The sequence below is a fragment of the Ambystoma mexicanum genome, chromosome 4p (genome assembly GCF_040938575.1).
Source record: "Ambystoma mexicanum isolate Mex_15411 chromosome 4p, UKY_AmexF1_1, whole genome shotgun sequence".
NCBI lineage: Eukaryota > Metazoa > Chordata > Amphibia > Caudata > Ambystomatidae > Ambystoma > Ambystoma mexicanum.
This window is the reverse complement of record NC_090927.1, coordinates 1,152,488,702-1,152,506,528: the sequence shown is the minus strand read 5'-3', so window position 1 is coordinate 1,152,506,528 and position 17,827 is coordinate 1,152,488,702. Positions and strand designations below refer to the sequence as shown.

Here is a 17,827-nt window from a genome sequence, read left to right as displayed (position 1 = left end):
ATATGCTGGAGTAATCGTTCAGTGGGATTCTTCCCTTCAGTAAAGCCAGCACTATCCAAAAAAAGTAGATCTATGGGACTGGCTGGAACACTACTCCCACCTTGAAGGTCTAAACAAGTACCATTTTGTGAAATATATGTTGTATACCTTCAAGAAACCACAACAATACTTAAATATATGTCCACCATTAAGACTAAGAAGATTTATTGTATTAGTTAGGATTCATCATTTATCAGTTTTAGCATCTACAGGAGTAATCACTCAGTTACCTATAGCAGAGCAATTCTGCAGATTGTGAGAGAATAAATAAATTATGGCGACAGGGAAACTTCTATTAACCTGCTGCCCTAAGATGTCAAGAATTTACAAATCACAGTATGGTAGACATGTGCACAATTTGGAGCATGTAAAAGAGGCAATCTTCTAGTGGCGTAATATCAATACTGCAAATCTTAAGTTTCTGATTGCAATGTATAACGTTTGGTTAGTTGTAGAAAGTCTTTTGGAGATCTCTATTTGAATGTAATAAGGAATGTTTGCTTTTAGATATCTGATTCTGATTATAAAGTTTGTATGGTCAAAAAATGTATCTGAAAGAATTTTCACAAATAATTATTATCTTCCTTTAGAATTTTAGTATTGTGACAATAAGGGGATTTGTATATTGAATTGTATTTACTGAGGCTATTGAATAATAGTGTTAATAATATGTATGACAATATGATTATTTTATTTGCTTTGTATTACATGTGAAAAGTGTATTCATAAACTGTAACACATTAATAAAAAAGTAAAGGAAATACATTCCAAATATGACACCACTATATTCCCAGTTGGCACTAAACTAGCATATTCCAAAAGTTATTATCCTAACATTTTCCCAATATGCTCAGTACACACAGTCAAACTATTATTCCACTTTAGCATTACACAATTCTAGTATGCAGCTAATTTGCTAAATCCCAGTGCAATCCCAGTTTGAAAATCACAAAATTATTTTCGTACTTTCGCACTCTCATTTTTGCAATCACAGAATAATCTGGCTTTCGCAACCTCAGTACACCACAGTGAAGAATCGCAAATCAGCACCAAGTAGCATGGAGAGCAAGCTGCCATTGGAGAAAAACTGCTTGTGCAACATGATCTGAAAAGACCCGGCATACACCCCAAAGCCTGATAGACCATTATCAGAAGGAGTGCTATTAGGGTCGAGGCCTAACACTGGCTTTCCACCATTCTGTAAAAAAAAAGCATAGCTGCCATCAAGCAAGGTGACACAAGCTTTCATTTTGTATGGTCGCTTTTGACATTTTGAACTCTGATATGGGATCAAAGCGTCATAGGTGATTGGAGAACACACTTACAGAAACCTAAAGTAGCGGAGTTGTGTCATGGCAGGATAGCTCAGGGGCAGCTAGCTCATCTTGGAAGCAAGATGACACAGAGCAACACAGGTTCGATCCCCAGGTCCGCGCGTAGAAACCTCTGGGAATTAAGCACGTTATAAATAACCTATCATATTCTATCATGGCAGACCTTAACTTGCATGTGCTTGATTGCAGCTGCTGGCCATGGTGCTGAAAGGGTTACGTCACAGCTGACCAACTGCAGTTGGAAATATTAACTGCCCTCTCACTTGCCCTTGCCTGAGATCTCAAATCCTATCAAAACACAGTGTGCAAAATGACTGCATACCAAAATACTGATCAACACAACCAAGATTTTATATTATGTAGTGGTAAGAAGGCGTGGGAAGTCCCAAATTACAAAGAGGGGTACTGGGGTCAGTTCAAACCAGATTCAATAACGGGAATAATCAAAGTGCAAGGAAAAGACCCACCTTTATTATCATCAGAATAAAGCAGGGACAGCATACACGCATTGAATTCTTGGCGCTCTCGCTGGTTACGTAAGAAACTATGGTTTATATATTCAATATTCGTCATAATTGACATCATACTGTAATCTTGGTTACAAAAAACCTACGGGTAGCGAGGAGCGGCTAATAGTGGTGATTACATATACATTCTACAGGGATTAGATTTCTAATTAGTTAACACTTGCCTGATGGCTACTCCTGTGACCACCTCTAAATTGATAAAGACATCATCTCTACAAAATGTAATTGGCTGGCACCTTGCTTCATGGGCAGCGTAAGTTTAGAGATTTTCATTGGTTGGCTTCTTACTAACCAACCTTGGACAACTGACAGGTCATAAAGTTATGAGCCAGACAGGAGTAGGGGGAGAGAGGTCAACTGACTGCTTCCCTTTCAATTAAAGAAGATACCACCCCTCACTTCCGGGCCATGAGCCAGGGTGATCTCTTCGTATTTGGCCTTGTATGGCGTCTCCTCTTGCAAGCATCTTTCTATCAAAGACAAAACCCTTTTCCAAGCTGCCATTACCACCCAAATGTTGTGGTGCTAATGGGAATAAATACCCATGGGGTATGCTGTACTGGCCAGTAATGGCCAGGAGCCTTTGATAATTGGGAATGCAAGCTAGGGAAATGCATCCATATAGGTGTGCGGGCGGGGGGGGGTGGGGTAGGCACCTGCACCTCCCAGCACATATAAACTGAGAGGGGCTCTTAAACATCAGTGCCTTGGCTCCTGCGCGCATGTGCAGGAACCAGGAAGTTCTTGCGCATGTGCAGGAACCAGGAAGTTCTTGCTTCCTGATTCCTGTTTGTGCTACACAGGAGCTGGAGCGCTAGCTGGAAGCTTCAGGACAGCGTAGAAAGTAAGTTAATGTGAATTTAGATATGTGTATGGGTGAGTGTATGCTTGTGTTATGAGTGAGTGTATGATGATGCGTTCATGTGTGAGGAAGCCAGTGCATGCTACATGTAAATATTGTGTAAATATGTATGTGGGTTTGTGCTGGACTCAGGAGCTGATTTATGGCATCTGGGAATTAGATGGATGGGTGTACAACAATAACATTTTAAAAATGCCTTTGTTGCACAAACCCCCCCCATTCTCACCGGTGAAAATCAGCTTCCTTTCAGGGGCACTGGTGGGCCCAAGGGACAGAGATGGTATTGTTTTTACTGGGCATCCATCATAGATGTCTAGTAAAACATGCATGCCTGCCCCCTGAGCCCCTCAGTGCCTCGCAAACACACATAATCACAGTGATTGTGTGCATGTGGGTAGAACTGTGGACCCAGGGGATGGGCATGTCATTTTTCTACTGCCCATCTATGATATACACTTAGTAAATAATTCCATGCCTGCCCCCTGTGCTCGCCAGCACCTCGCATAGACACACGATCACAGTGATTGTGTGTGTGTGTGAGGCACTTGGTGTTCCAGGTGGCAGGCATGGCATTTCTGTTACTGGGCATCTATGATAGATGCCCTGTAAAAAATATCATGCCTACCACTGGGTTCCAAGAGCCTCAAATACACACATAATCACATTGATTGTGTGCTTGTGAGGCAGTGGCAGGTGGAAGGCATGGCATTAACAAAATTCCATGCCTGGTCTCACCAGCATCTTGCACACACACAATTGATAATGGATGTCTGCGAGGTTCTGTTTGCCCTGGAGGGCAGACATGGCATTATTTACTGGGCATCTGTGCCCAGTAAAAGATATCATGGCTGTGCTGTGGGGCCCCAGCCTCCCACACACAGAATTTGCCCCCTAGCCCCCAGGGTGCCTCACACTCTCTCTCCCTCTCCCTCTCTCTCTCTCACACCCACACACACACACACACACAATCACACTCATAATGAATGTGATTATGTGTGAGTGTGAAGCACTGGCACACTAGGGGGCAGGCACAGGAATTATTACTGGGCATCTATGATAAAGCGAGCACAATAAGTGTTATTACATTTCGTGACTGGCATTTTAGTGCAGCTAGTCTAACCATTTCATAATGTGGCATGACTTTTTGTATTGGGCATCTTTGATAAAGCAAGCATGATAAGTGTTGTTGCATGGCTAGACTGGCATTTGGGTGCAGCTAGTCTAGCCATTTCTTACTGTGACATGACATTTTGTATTGGGAATCTTTGATAAAGCAAGCATGATAAGTGTTATTGCATGGCTAGACTGGCCTTTTGGTGTAGCTATTCTAGCCCTTTCATACTTTGACAAGACATATTGTATTGGGCATCCTTTGATAAAGCAAGCATAATAAGTGTTATTACGTGGCTGGACTAGCATTTTGGTGCATCCAGTTTGGACATGTTTTCATCCTGTGGAATGCATTTTTAATGGTAAAGCCAAATGGAGTTTGTCCTTATGTGGGGATACTATCATATATTGCCAGAACAAGTGAGGACATGGTTTCTTAAAGTATCATAACTGGCATTATGCACAAAGCAAACATGAGTATGCTATTATATGGGAGTACTGGCATATATTGGTGCAGCCAGCATGGAAATGTATGGGCACAGCCACCATGCTCATGTTTTTATACTGGCACATATTGTGGGCAAAGGCATCATGAACATGTGGTGGAGAAAGACTCGTGTGCACTGTTGGTGACTTGCATCTATTGGATTTTTTCATGAGTTATCCTACAAAACCAATTGCAAACTGTTTGACCTTTTAGTCAAGTTTTCAAATAAGTGTTCTGTAAAATGTCTCAGGGAGAACCCCCCTCCTAGACCTCCATTTAAAGGTTGGGGCTCCCTCGCTACGCTCTGTTGCTGGGGCATATTTGGGGGAAATATTTACACCCCTCGACTTTGCCACTGGCATTGGGGAATGGTGGGTGGCACGGTGAGGTGGTTGGTCGGATGGGGGTTTGTGGGTTGGACCCCATTTAAAAAAAAAAAGAAATCGGCAGAAACAGAGCCAGCGAAAACACCAAGTTTAAAATGCTGACGTGTAAATAGTTTGCAATGAGAACACGTGTATCTCTTGATGATTGCTGCCACTTCGCTCAGGCTGTTGCCTTGGTCTGGCTAGCATTACTGGCAGGTACGGTCATAAATACAAGATGGGTGCCATGATGGGACAACAAGTGTGAGATTGGCTCACATATTAGTGCCACTGAGTTCTTGAATTCCTCCATACTATTATATGACAGTGCAATAACTCCAGCTATTCCTTGACATGTGGCATTGGCCAGTACCCCCTGCATAGATACGCAAGTGGACTATGATACCCACACGAAGTTCGGCGCTCTGTCTGGCAACATTATTAATGGAGGTTTAAAGTTGGAGAGTTGCATGAAACTTAACCAGAGTATGAGTTCATTCTTCCACAGAAATCAGGGAAGCAAAGAGCAGGAGCTCTATTAATCTGTGGCCTGCTCCTTCTGCTAACTGATGACAGGGTTTTCATGATGTTTATCCTCTCGTGTCCATTTTGTGTTTCGCATAAGTGGTGCAGCTCACAGCGGTTATAGCTGAATGTTAGCTAGAACATGTATTGTTCTCCCTTGTGAGAGATCAGGATGGCCAGTCTTTGCACTCCCTCCTGCTTTTATGCTAACTCAGGCGATTTTAGGCGCTGGCTCCAGTATTTGCAACCGCCTGAAATGATGCCAGAAGTCATCAGTGAGCCAGGGTGCTTTACTGTAAGTACACTGGGAGTTTCTCCAGGATGGTCTCAGGTTCTTGTACAGGTCAATCAACACTTTCATTTCCGCTCTTCAACTCCATTCAGTATATCAAAGGCTAGTCTCGGGGCTTTCAGAATGTCCTGCCAGATATCTGCCTTTTGGCAGAATTTAAAGCCCCGGTCAAAGGAAACCGAGGGTCATGCGGTAAGAGCTTCCTATGAAATATTGTGCTGCCCGCGTCAGATCACGTCGCCAGAAGTGGGTGTGGAAGCCCAGTCACTGACAAAAAAATAGCTGCCCGCGCAGGGTTCAACGCCCAGTGGACCCTTCCCAGGGTGGGGATGTTGGGCGAGACAGAAATAGTAGTGTACGGGAAAAAGAGACTAAATGCAACATTCAGGGGCTCCAAGCTGTCCCTTACTGTTATTGTGAGCAGGTTGATGGTCAGGTAGTGGTGCGTTCCCTTCTCTCCTTCAACTCCTTCCATTTCTTCTTTTGAGCGCCACAGTCGTCGCTGCATCAGCGTTCTATCCGTTGTCTCAGACGCTCCTCATTCTCCCACCCCGCGTGCTGGCTTGTCTGTCCTTCACCCCGATTCTGCCTCTGGCCTTTTGGCCGCTGCTGTGGGATCCTCGCTTGATTCTCTGTGCACTCTTTCCTCTGGTGTTCCCTCTCATGCGCTTCCTCCAGGAATGTCATTTAGGGGTTGCCAGGTGTCTCAACACACGCGCGACCACTGGGGTCTCCCTTGCTACCCCTAAAAAAATATATAAAACACTTTTTTTTCTTTTTATTGAGGCTCCTAGGCTGTGGCCAGGAGCATGCGGCTCTTTGTTTCTGGGCTGGCTGGTTTTCTGATAGATATAGCCAGTATGATAGCTCAGTGGGTTGAGTGCTCAATGTGCTGCTGCAATGTGTGTGTGTGGTGTGCAGGTCCAATTCCAGGCAAGGTGAACTCAGCCTTTCCTGCTGAGGTTGATAAATGACTACCAACACAGGTTGGGTGATATTAATGATACATATGGTGATCCCTTCTTGTATGAAATGTATATAATGATCCCACTTCCTGTTTTGTCAAGGGGTGAAAGGTTATGTTCCATCGCTTCCCGTGATGTCACTTCAGGCTGGGGTCAAAAGACATCACTTTCCACGTGGAACGAACTCCCCTCATCACTCAGGCTTGAGACATCCTATAGCATCTTCCACAAGAAAATCAAGACCCACCTATTTCGCAAAGGACCAGTGACTGACTACGATCGCTCCCCCTGACTGAAAACTACGTTATTTGTTTCTTCCTGTAGCTTGTATGTTCAAAGTCCTTGTGTCTATGTTGTTGGCGCCCAGATGCCTGTGGGCTTCGGCGCGGTAAAAGCAAATAGATAAAAATAATAAATAAATAAATGTGATGCCATCAGAGGTCAAGGGTCGTGTGATGTCACTTCCGCTACGCCTGCCATTTTGGTGAAATGACGTCCCTGGCTTCCCCATCCTTGACCAACTCTATCCTTGTAGTTTACACTCAACGCCCTTTCTAAATTGGAATGACGTTGGAAGAAATCTCGTTTTCCTTCCGATCTTGCAGCACTTTCTTCTCTCCTATCCTTGTACGATCTTGATCTATTTCACACTGCACAGTTCTATTCCCAACCCCTTATTACTTCCCTTTCCCCTCATCCTCACCCCATATTCACTCTTCTCGTCCATAATCCTGCTGTGACTTCCTCTCTCTCTCGGCTTCTGTACTTCAGCATAATAACTGATTATTTCTGTTCCTACTTTACCCCTTCCTTGCTGTTTCCTTCCATTATCTCTTCTTTCTTTTTCTTCTCTCCTCTGTTTGAAGCCTCCTTCAGTCTAGTGCTCGAACATGCGCTAACCCCACTGACGCCCCATGGGCTCTGCACCACCTCCCTTATATCTTCAGTGTTTACTCATTTTTTTTCCTTTCTTGACAGTTCCTTTGAACTCTTCCCTCTCGTGTACTGTCTTCCATATTTCTTTCACATGCGCTCTTATTTTAGAAATTCTTTAAAATTTCCTCAAACCATCCCTTCATTCAAATCACTGTCCTGTCTCTCTTCTTTATTTTCTTTCAAAACGTCATGAACGTCTTGTCTATTCTTGAATATCGGTCTATCTTGATTCTAATTCACCTCCTGTCCCACGTTTTATCCGGTTTTCACTCTGCTCACGCCAATAAAACTGCTCATTTGCGTGCCAGTAATGAACTTACTTCCATTCCGGCCTTCTCTGAGCAACCTTCTCTTCTTTTTCTCTTGCGTTTGTGTGAGACTTCAAATACTGGGGATCATTCTATTCTTTGTGTATCCCTTTTTCTCTTGACATTTCTAGCTCTGTCCTTTCTTGTAAGTTTCTTCCTGTACTTTTCATGTGGGATTGGGTGTTCTCAAAGACACATTTCTTGCCCCTTTACTTTTTTTCTCTCTATACTATTTGTCTCTCCTCTACCTTTCTATTTCTTGGTCTAAGTTGTCCCTTTTCTGCTGATGATTGTCAAATGTTTTAATCTTCCCATTCTCATTAATCAACTTCACACTTCTATCTCTGACTGTCTTATTGCTATTAAGCTCTGGACACCTGCCCATTCTCTTCACTGTATCTCATCCAAGATGGGAATTCTCTTATTTCCCACAACTTTCCCTCACGATTGTCACCTCACCTTTAACCATTTCCACCAATTATCTCCCCTTCCTCCCGCCATGTCAGTATTATTTTTGATTCTTTGCTTTTTTTTACATATCAGCTCAGTCTTACTACTGACTGCAGGGGGTGGTGTTGCCCTTATCTTCCCTGAGTGGATTCCTGCCACTGTCACTCCTACGCAGACCTACTCCTCTTTTGAATGTCTTGTCTGCCGACTCTCTCTCTCTCCTAGCCATTCCCTTACCGTGGCTACTATCTATCGGCCACCTGGTCAAATTTCCTCCTTCCTCTCTGAGTGGGCTGACCTCTCCTCCTCACTCCTGTCCTCAACCACTCAACTCCTCTTTCTTGGCGACTTTAACATCCACCTTGATGCCTCCAGTCCCCCCACTGGTCTCTTTCGTGACCTCTGCGACTCTCTCTCACTCTCTATTCTCCCATCTGGGCCGACCCATTCTGCAGGGCACACTCTTGATGCTCTGATCTCTTCTGACCTTCCCCTCTCCGTCCCTCTCTCCACTCCTCTCTCCTGGAGTGATCACTTTCTCCTATCCTCCCACCTCACCCTCCCTAACCCACAGGCAAAGCCACCCTCTTCACTGCCACCCACCTTCTCGGTCATCCGACCCATGAAGCGCGTGTCAGTTGAGGCTTTCGCTGCTACCTTCTCACCCCCCCCCCCCCTGCCCCTTCGGCTGACTCCCACCCTGACATGGCCCTCTCCATGCTCCACTCTGCTATATCTGTTACTCTTGATATCCTTGCCCCCGTCATGAGAATCCGCCTGAGGCCCAAAGCCAAATGTAACTCCTGGTATGACTCGGATCTCGTCACCCTAAAACGCAAGTGCAGGGTTGCAGAGAGGAAATGGCGTGCTTCATGTTCATCCTCTGACAAACTGGCCTGCCGCCTGCTCCAAAGGCAGTACCGGCTCTCCGTTCTCACCAAGAAGAGAGCCCTTATCCAAGCCCGCATCTCTGCGGCATCAAACAACTCCACCGAACTCTTTAAAATCTGCAAGGAGCTGGCCAACCCTGTTGCAGTCTCTCCCTCTCCTGTCCCCTCCCAGGCCCTCTGCACTGCACTGGCCTCTCACTTCATCTCTAAAACTCAGGACATCCTGTCCTCGCTCTCCTCCTTTCACCTCCCTCCCTCCCTACCCGGCCCTTCCTCTGGCCCTTCTGCGGTCACCCCTCCTCCCTCTTTCTCTGCCTTTCCACCTTTCTCTGCTGACGAGGTTTCCAGACAAGTCCGATCAATGAAAGTCTCGTCTAAACAGGTTCACCCCTGTTCCTCCAAAACTATCAAGGACCACATCGACTCCCTGGCTCCTGCCCTGGCTGACTTTTGCAACCACTCCTTCGCCTCTGGAGTCTTCCCTTCCCCCCTCAAGCACTCCCTTGTGCACCCTCTTCTCAAGAAACCCTCTTCCGACCCCTCCTGCCCGGCTAACTATCGCCCTATCTCCATCACTCCCTTCCTGGGCAAGCTCCTGGAGAAACTGGCCATCTCCCAGCTTAACCTCCATGCTGAATCTGTTGGTAGTCTTCATGACCATCAATCTGGCTTCAGAGCTGCCAGAAGCACGGAAACTGCTCTCCTGAACATCCGTGAAGACCTGCTCTTGAACCTCGATTCCAACACTCCGTGTGTTCTCATTCTGCTCGATCTCTCCTCTGCCTTTGACACTGTCAACCATGCCATCCTGCTCAACCGTCTCCGGGAAAACCTGGGTATCACTGGTCAGGCTCTGGCATGGCTGACCTCTTTCCTTTCAAATCGACCCTCCCAGGTCCAACTGGGGTCCTTCCTCTCCGACATCTTTTTCTCCACCTGTGGTGTCCCCCAGGGATCTAATCTCTCTCCCTGGCTGTTCAACCAGTATCTGGCACTCCTTGCCCACCGCATCGCCGCTCTCTGCCCTAATTTCCAGTGCTATGCGGACGATACCCAGCTCATTTTCAGGCTACCCTCAGCCTCCCCCTCTCCTTCCCTCATCTCTGACTGTCTGTCTGCTATCCAAGAATGGTGTGCCGCCAATGACCTCTGCCTTAATGCCAGTAAGACTGAGATTCTACTCATCGGTACTCCCACTCCCTCCTTCCCTGCAGCTCTCTGGCCTGCCTCCCTTGGCCCCCTCCCTGCTCCTACCTGCAAGGCAAAAAACCTTGGGGTCATCTTCGACTCCACACTCTCCTTCTCTCCTCATATTTCTGACGTCGCCAAGAGGTCACACTACCAGCTGCACCTCCTCAGAGGTATTCTTCCCTTCCTCTCCTTCCCCCAGAAGCTCACTGTCTCCCGAGCCCTGGTTCTCTCGAAGCTGGACTACTGTAACAGCCTCTATCTTAATCTGCCTGCCTCCACTCTCCGCCCTCTGCAACTCATCCAGAACAGAACTGCGAGACTTGTCCTTGGCCTCAAGCCCAGGGACCGTATCTCTCCAGGACTGAAATCTCTACACTGGCTCCCAGTGGCTGCGAGGATAAAGTTCAAAACCCTCTGCATTGTCCACAAGGCCTTCTGGGGCCTGGGTCCTAAATACCTTCAACTCTCTCTTCCCAAATATCTTCCTTCCCGAGCCCTTCGCTCATCCGCCTCCAACTCCCTCAGGGTTAGCCGCTTCTCGAAGCAACGAGCTGGGGGTAGATCTGTCTCCGCGGCAGGGGCCTCCCTCTGGAACAGCCTTCCTGCCTCCCTGAAACTTGAGGAGAACCATCTCCGGTTCCGGAAGCACCTCAAAACCTTCCTCTTTGCTTCTGCTTTCTCTCTCTCTCTCCCCTGCTGAACAGCTAATTAATTCTTCACTGAAACTGCACTGATCCTGCAACTGGACCACTCTAAACGGCCTCGGTCCTGGGCCCAGCCACTCTCCACTTGCACTGATGCCCTGGAACCCCTCTGCACTGCGGGACTGTCTCTGTATCCCTACAGCCCCCCCCTTCCCCAGCACTTGTTCTGCACTTATCTTGCCCTTGCCACCAGCTGGCCCTATTTATTTATTACTTTACGCCACTTACCTTGTACTGCACTTCCCCCCCTCCCCTTCCCCTTGCACTTTTCCCCCTCCCCCACCCCTGCACTTGTGCGATCTGAATGACACCTGGCCTAGTAGGATCGATGTCTGTCTCCCCTTGTTCCTTCCCTCCCTGCCTCGTCGCGCCTTGAAACACCTGTGTATAGGCGCGTTACAAATACCATATCATATCATATCATATCATAACTTTACAAGACCTCCAAAACCCCCCCTTTTCTTATCTTTTCAGCTACTAAGACTAAGACCATGACCTTTTGCGTTTTCAGGGTAACTTCTAACTTCCTCTTGGCCTTCTTGCCTATGCTCTCTTTTCACTTTGCTTTTGACTCTGCTATTCACCCTCTATCTTTGCTCCCTCCACGTGCTCTTATCTCCGTCTCCAGCAGCTCTCCATTAGTTTTCTTTTGCTGCCTGCCTTCAGTTTTTCTAGCTTTGTATTGTCTTTAAATGCATGTTTGGCCTTACTATCACCCTTCTTTTGTTTCTATTTACTCTGCCGCTGATCCCCTTCAGTCCTCATCTCTGTTTCTACTCTCTGCTTCCCCATCGTCCTTGTGCTCAGTCCCGTTTGCACCCCTTGTGCCTCCTGGCCCATCAATGTTGCCGTGCTCTTCTCCACTCTATATGCCGCGCCCCCCCACTATCACTTCTTTTCGATCTTACCTCAAAGTTCATCCCTAAGCTGTTGTTAATTGTTGGTGATGTAGCATCCTGCTGTTTCCCTTTTTGCTCATGTATTTTCTGTTGCAGTTTTGGTTGTTGATATAGATAGTGCTTTGGCATGAGCGGCTTCTACATTTAAATAAATAACGCAAGTAAGCAATGCTATACTCATGCTCTAGTCCCACCACACCTGTGGACAACTAATTTATGGGAAGAAATAGTTGAACTGTCTCAGGGAACCCCTGGTTCATTGTTGGATAATATGGTCAGTCCCATGCTTAACCTGCTGGAAATGATGGGAAATGCAGCATGAGTGCAATTAGCTCCAGAGATAAATAACTTTGAGCTACACTACGTGTTGAGTAGATTTAGTTAACAGGAAAACCACTTTAGGTAATTACCGCTGCTGCCGGCAGTATTTCTAAAAATCTACCCAATTTCAGAGTTTACCACTGATACAGTGGTAACTGGTGATATTCCAGAAATACCAATCTGTATATTTATTTTTGCATTTTTGTAATCAGCCCCACCATTATATTGATGGAGGAAAAGGCTAATGCACAGTAGCAATACATACCACTGTTGTAATTGTTTTTGTAATGCACCAAAGTATAATTACAGACGATTTTATGCATTAAATGTGTACATTGGTGCTTCCGGTAGGGATTCCGTGAGAAGTGACAGAAAATGGCTCCTCGTAAGGGTAAGGAAAAGAAGGAAGAACAGGTAATCAGCCTGGGCCCTCGAGTCGCAGAGGGTGAGAATGTGTTTGGAGTGTGCCACATCTTCGCTTCCTTCAATGACACTTTCGCCCATGTCACTGATCTTTCTGGCAAGGAAACCATCTGCCGGGTGACTGGTGGGATGAAGGTAAAGGCCGACAGAGATGAATCCTCCCCGTATGCTGCCATGTTGGCGGCCCAGGACGTGGCCCAGCGGTGTAAGGAGCTGGGTATCACTGCCCTCCACATCAAGTTGCCTGCAACAGGTGGAAACAGGACCAAGACGCCAGGACCAGGAGCACAGTCGGCCCTGCGAGCTCTTGACCGCTCCGGCATGAAGATCGGTCGAATTGAGGATGTCACCCCCATTCCCTCAGACAGCACTCGCAGGAAGGGTGGTCGCCGTGGTCGTCGTCTGTAGATGAGTTTGCTGCCAATAAAGAAATTAAACAAAAAAAACAACAAAAAAAAAACAACATGTGTACATTGGCGAGAGTGGACATCCGAGATGCCTACATTCTCACCCCTCCCATGTCTTCATTTTTTAAAAATCCACCGTTGAAAGGAAGCATGTGCACTTGCCCTTCGTACACGAAAACAATTTCACCTCCACTGTTGGAGGAAAGTGAAAATGGACAGATTTTCCAATAGCGAATGCATTATTCCATTGGAATACCGGTGCAGGTATTTGCCTCTGGGCTCGGAATGGTGGAAACGTCAGCAGTATTTTGCGAATGCTGCAGATTTTACGCTTACCTTCCAACTCACAAGGAGGCCCTTAAAATCTAGACAAGGCAATTCTAATCTTGACCAAATAAGTAAATAATAACTAGGCTGCTACAACCTATACAACTGATCAACGGGCAGTAGTGTCGGAGGCTTAGGATAACAAACATGATAGGCATCCCTTCAAGTTAATCAATGATGAACATTTTTTGGAAAAATAACTATGGGCTTGTGGAAGACTTTCTCATGGTGAGTTACCAGGGCTGAGAATGGTTGGGACAGACAGACCCTAGTCGAATAATAGCCATGATAGATACCACATGCCCAATTAGCTGTGGTCTTAATAATTTATCTGGAGTTAACGTTGCTCTGATTGGGTCCTTTTCTCGACGGAGGCCAAAGAAGCCGCGTTGTCCTCAGATCAACCGAGCAGTTGTTCCTCGATATGTTGGTTACAGGCCTAGAAATTCTTCTCAAGGAGGAGCTGCTACTTAAGGTGTCCCGTGATGACGTTCTTGGTAGGTTTTCATGCTAGCTCTTGGTCGCCTTCTACTTCTCACTTCGAAGCAAAGATGTAATTTTCCTGCTCTGGAATCTAAGGACCCGATTCATGGAATTATTTGCGTAAAAACTAGGGTACTTGCGCACGCAACTGCATGCAAATCCGCCTTTGCCGATTAATGGAATTGAATGCGCAGTACTTTTCCTGGACTTGCATTGAGTTTGCGCTAGCTCAGCACATCTGTGCGAGCCGGCGTGGGCCTTGCACGAGAATCCACGCATAGCATGGACGTGGCTTGCGCAGAGGGCTGGGAAGGAGGCGGAATACCAAAAAAGGGGAAGAACATGCGAAAAAGTGGGCATTCCGAGGGACGGTCTGCGGGCAGTCCCTTTGCACTCCCAATATTGCACAGCCTGAGACGTATTCATGGATTCTATCTCACAACCTTATGGCTGGGAAATGGACACACAAGTCCTCCAGATGATCCGCAACCGAAGGCATGTGTAATTACACCTGTGCGTAGGATATGCAGTGCGGAGGTGGGGTTGCATATCGGATTTCAGGATGCGTGTACTCAAACGGGGTTTCGATTTAGCGTAGCGCGCGCGTAAGCAGTGTAGCGGGGTGCAGGAACGTTTTATGGGGGTTCAGCACACAGATTTCCTGGGTTATTTCTGAGTTACGATTTTTATACGCATGTTGTCGGGGTGCCAGATACGGTTACAGGGACCGCGTGCAAGGTCCACAAGTCTCAGGCCTGCTTACGGGGGACCCGATGCACTGTTTGAAGGGTGCATGAATTCATGCCAAGGGGAGCATGCATAGGTAGCTTTTCTGGCTGTTTGTGCTTTACGTGTCGAGGGCATTCTGCGTGCGACGTACGAATACAGTTACTTTGAGCTGTAAATTCCATGAATTGGGCTCTAAGATTCAAGTCTAGTCATAATGCCCAAACCTATAATATGTTGTGAAGATTCGGTTGTTTAGAGCTGTCCACACTGCAGCAAGATACTCAAATACAATCATTGCTTTTTTCCTGCAAGGTTTCTAAATGCTTGCGAATCAGACCTGCTCCCACTCATGTGCCGAATTTCCATTGTGCTGCCAAAGGGAAAAGCTCCAGAACTGGAATTAGCTTTGACCAAAGAACAGTTTGCAGCTGTGTCTTCTCCTTCCCCTTCCCTCTATTGTAACTTGTTAAGCTGCTGCCTTTGGTGCTGCGGGGCTTCTGACAGTGAGTCTTAAAATAGCAAACCAAAAATGCAGCGAAGTAACTTTTCAATGTCACCCAATTCACACGCTTTGCAATACACTGGCACCACACCTTCATTACAATATAAGCAATGTAGGCTTTGCTAGGGATTTGGTATAAGTATGTAGGTAATGGCAAATTCCAGGTAGATTTATGGTTATTAGGATGTCACGAGGGGGAGGGGCACCGATACGTCTGCATGCAGTTATTTCAGATGCCACATTACCCCCATCATTTCTGCAGGTAATACCTGCAATAAGAAGCAGCAGATTTGGGTGTTTTGTGTTCCACAACCCATAATCGTGCAAAGTGGTAAAACAGGCGGTGTTTTCATCTTTACCACCTAACTTGATATGAAGCCATGTGTGTGTTTTGTTATTGCTACTGATATTAAATATTAAAAGGAAATCTACAAAAAGATAGAATTAGCGATATTTCCAAGGATTTCTAAAAGAAGGGATATCAGACGAGGTCCCCTCAAATATATTCTTATGCTTTTGCAACCAACACTGTTTCAGTCTATAAAAAAGAATAATCAAATAGTACATACCTAAACACATATGTGTGTCCATATAGTTTTGCAGTACATTCTTGCGCACCCAGTGGCAATCCAGACATCCTTAGCAGTCTTTTCCAGGTCACCAGTTTTCAGTATTCTTCTTTCCACTGAAACCTGAAGGCCTCACCGCAGACGAGTCTTATCTCAGCACCCCGGAAGTAATGCCAACGCGGTCAACCAACACAGATTTAAATACTCCCGTCAGCTTGGTTTGGAAACAAGGTGGCCGTGCACTGGATTCCTTAGCTCTTCAAATGTATGTTGGGAAGCTTTTGCTGGCAAAAGATAGACAACCCTTCCAAAACAACCAGTTTGAGAAACTGAAGATTGGCGCATACATACGGGAAAACACTTGGGGATCAGTGAAATCTTGTAGTCCCAAAGGGAAAGGAATTGCCTAGACTTCCACCAAAGTATCTTGGATTTTGAGGGGTTGGGGAGGAAGACACCCCCTGCCACCACACAATCACTTCCTCTCACTGAGTAGTGTTGTAATTGGTTATTTATATTGTAATTGGTTATTTATAACGCTCTTAATACCCAGAGGTTTTTAAGCACGGACCCGGGGATCAAACCTGTGTTACACTGTGTCATCTTGCTTCCAAGCTGAGCACATTGCACTTGAGCTATCCTCCCAAGACTGTTGCAAAGCACACCTGGATTTGTTGATATCCAGTGCAAATTTCCTCCGTCAGTGGATGAAAAAGAAATCTCCCTTCCCAAGTAGGCTGATAGCTTAGGGACCAATGAGAGGTGGCAAAGTGTTTTGGGTCACTGTCACTGAGTTCATTCACATTTAGGTGGTGACTCTCTGAGGGAGATATGAGGGGAATCAAGAAGTTTCCCCTCATTATGGCTCCTCCCCGGCAGCCTGCACATAAATGTCATACGCCACAGAGCCGATTGGCGGTTGCTTCCGCGTTGGCGGCTCCGGCGTAGGCTGTAGTCCCAGCACGTTGTTTTATCATACGTGCATTGTCGGTCTAGTTGTCATCCAAAATGGCGGTCGCTGGAAGGTACTTCACCACTCCTCTCCCAGTGATCGCCGCGTTGCAACCCCTTAGTTACCAGCTTGCTGCCTTTGGGTGAATGACGCTAGTTTTCCTGCTTTCACGGCTCCTAAACCGCTCTATTACTCCCTTTCGGATCGCTTCCTTGCGAGCCGTCTCTCTTTTCTCTTTTCTTCCCGCTCGCTACCTACCTTGCAGTCCTGTTGCTACTCTGCTCACTCAGGTTTCCCGGAACGAGTCACTCTTTCCGCTCCTCATCTCTGCATTTAGGGTTTCTTGCCGCCGCTCCTCGTGGCTCCTGTACTCATCCTCCTCTGAGCCATGGTCTCCCTTTACAAGATCTCCTATCTCCAAACCGTGGTAAACCTCCTACCAACAATACCGGAAGACTCCTGGAAATCGTGTTTCCCTGCGTGCAAAGGGTTTTTTCTGCCTGTGGGGCTTTTTCCCTTGCCGCCTGTCTACGGGAGAGGAGCCCAGAACTGCTTGTTTCAAGCATTCACTGTGGCTTCCTCTCGTGGTAGCCAAACGTCTTCTAAAGAAAGGAGAGATTATTGCACACGTCGCCACCTCAAACCTGAAGAATTGGAGGACTACGAGACAGGTGAGGAGAGTGGGGAGGAAGAAGGGGTAAGAGCCAAGGCTGAACAGGACAATAAAACCGATAGTAATTCAGCATTTGCTATGTTATGGTATGTTATGATGATACCGTGCACCCCTGCTATTTGCATAATCTCCAGGTGCTCACATGGCTCTGTAAAAAAGTGGGTGGGGTAGGTTAGTGAGGGTGGAGGGATAGGATAGAGGTTGTGCTCTTCTGTTGATGCTTGCATAAGCAGGAGAAACTGGTATATGTGCGTCTGAGCTTTCTGGGTGTGCTTTTTGTTGTGTGCACTGGACTTGTGTCCGCAGTAGTAGCGTACAATGTCTTGGTTGTTGTTTGCATCTGTCTGATTTTGTGGTGTGGACTGTGGTGGGTATGTGGTTGTTTGTGTTTTGCATGTTGATTTGCTTGCCCTTTTGGGCGTGTGTACTAAGTGAGAGGTATGCAGGTGTGGAAAACAGGAGGGGGGTTTTAGATGGTTTCTGTTTGGCTCTGGCTGTGTGGTGGTTTTAGTGTTGGTTCTTCAATCTGTATTATCCTATGTTTCCTTTGGTCCCAG

At 46.5% G+C, this 17,827-nt stretch overlaps 2 protein-coding genes across 2 annotated transcripts in view; both read left to right on the top strand.

Moving 5' to 3' along the window:
* The window catches only part of PDE7B (phosphodiesterase 7B), a 1,355,672-nt gene that overhangs the window by 24,911 nt on the left and 1,312,934 nt on the right, over positions 1-17,827 (top strand). The gene's annotated exons all lie outside the window — the stretch shown is intronic.
* LOC138453684 (small ribosomal subunit protein uS11-like) lies at positions 12,554-13,088 on the top strand. Its single transcript, XM_069606746.1, has one exon. The coding sequence runs from the start codon at positions 12,581-12,583 to the stop codon at positions 13,034-13,036; it is 456 nt and encodes a 151-aa protein (XP_069462847.1). The 5' UTR covers positions 12,554-12,580; the 3' UTR covers positions 13,037-13,088.

Bases quoted from the DNA above. Each gene is read 5' to 3' on its own strand.
- LOC138453684 (XM_069606746.1), top strand. From the start codon at position 12,581: ATGGCTCCTCGTAAGGGTAAGGAAAAGAAGGAAGAACAGGTAATCAGC.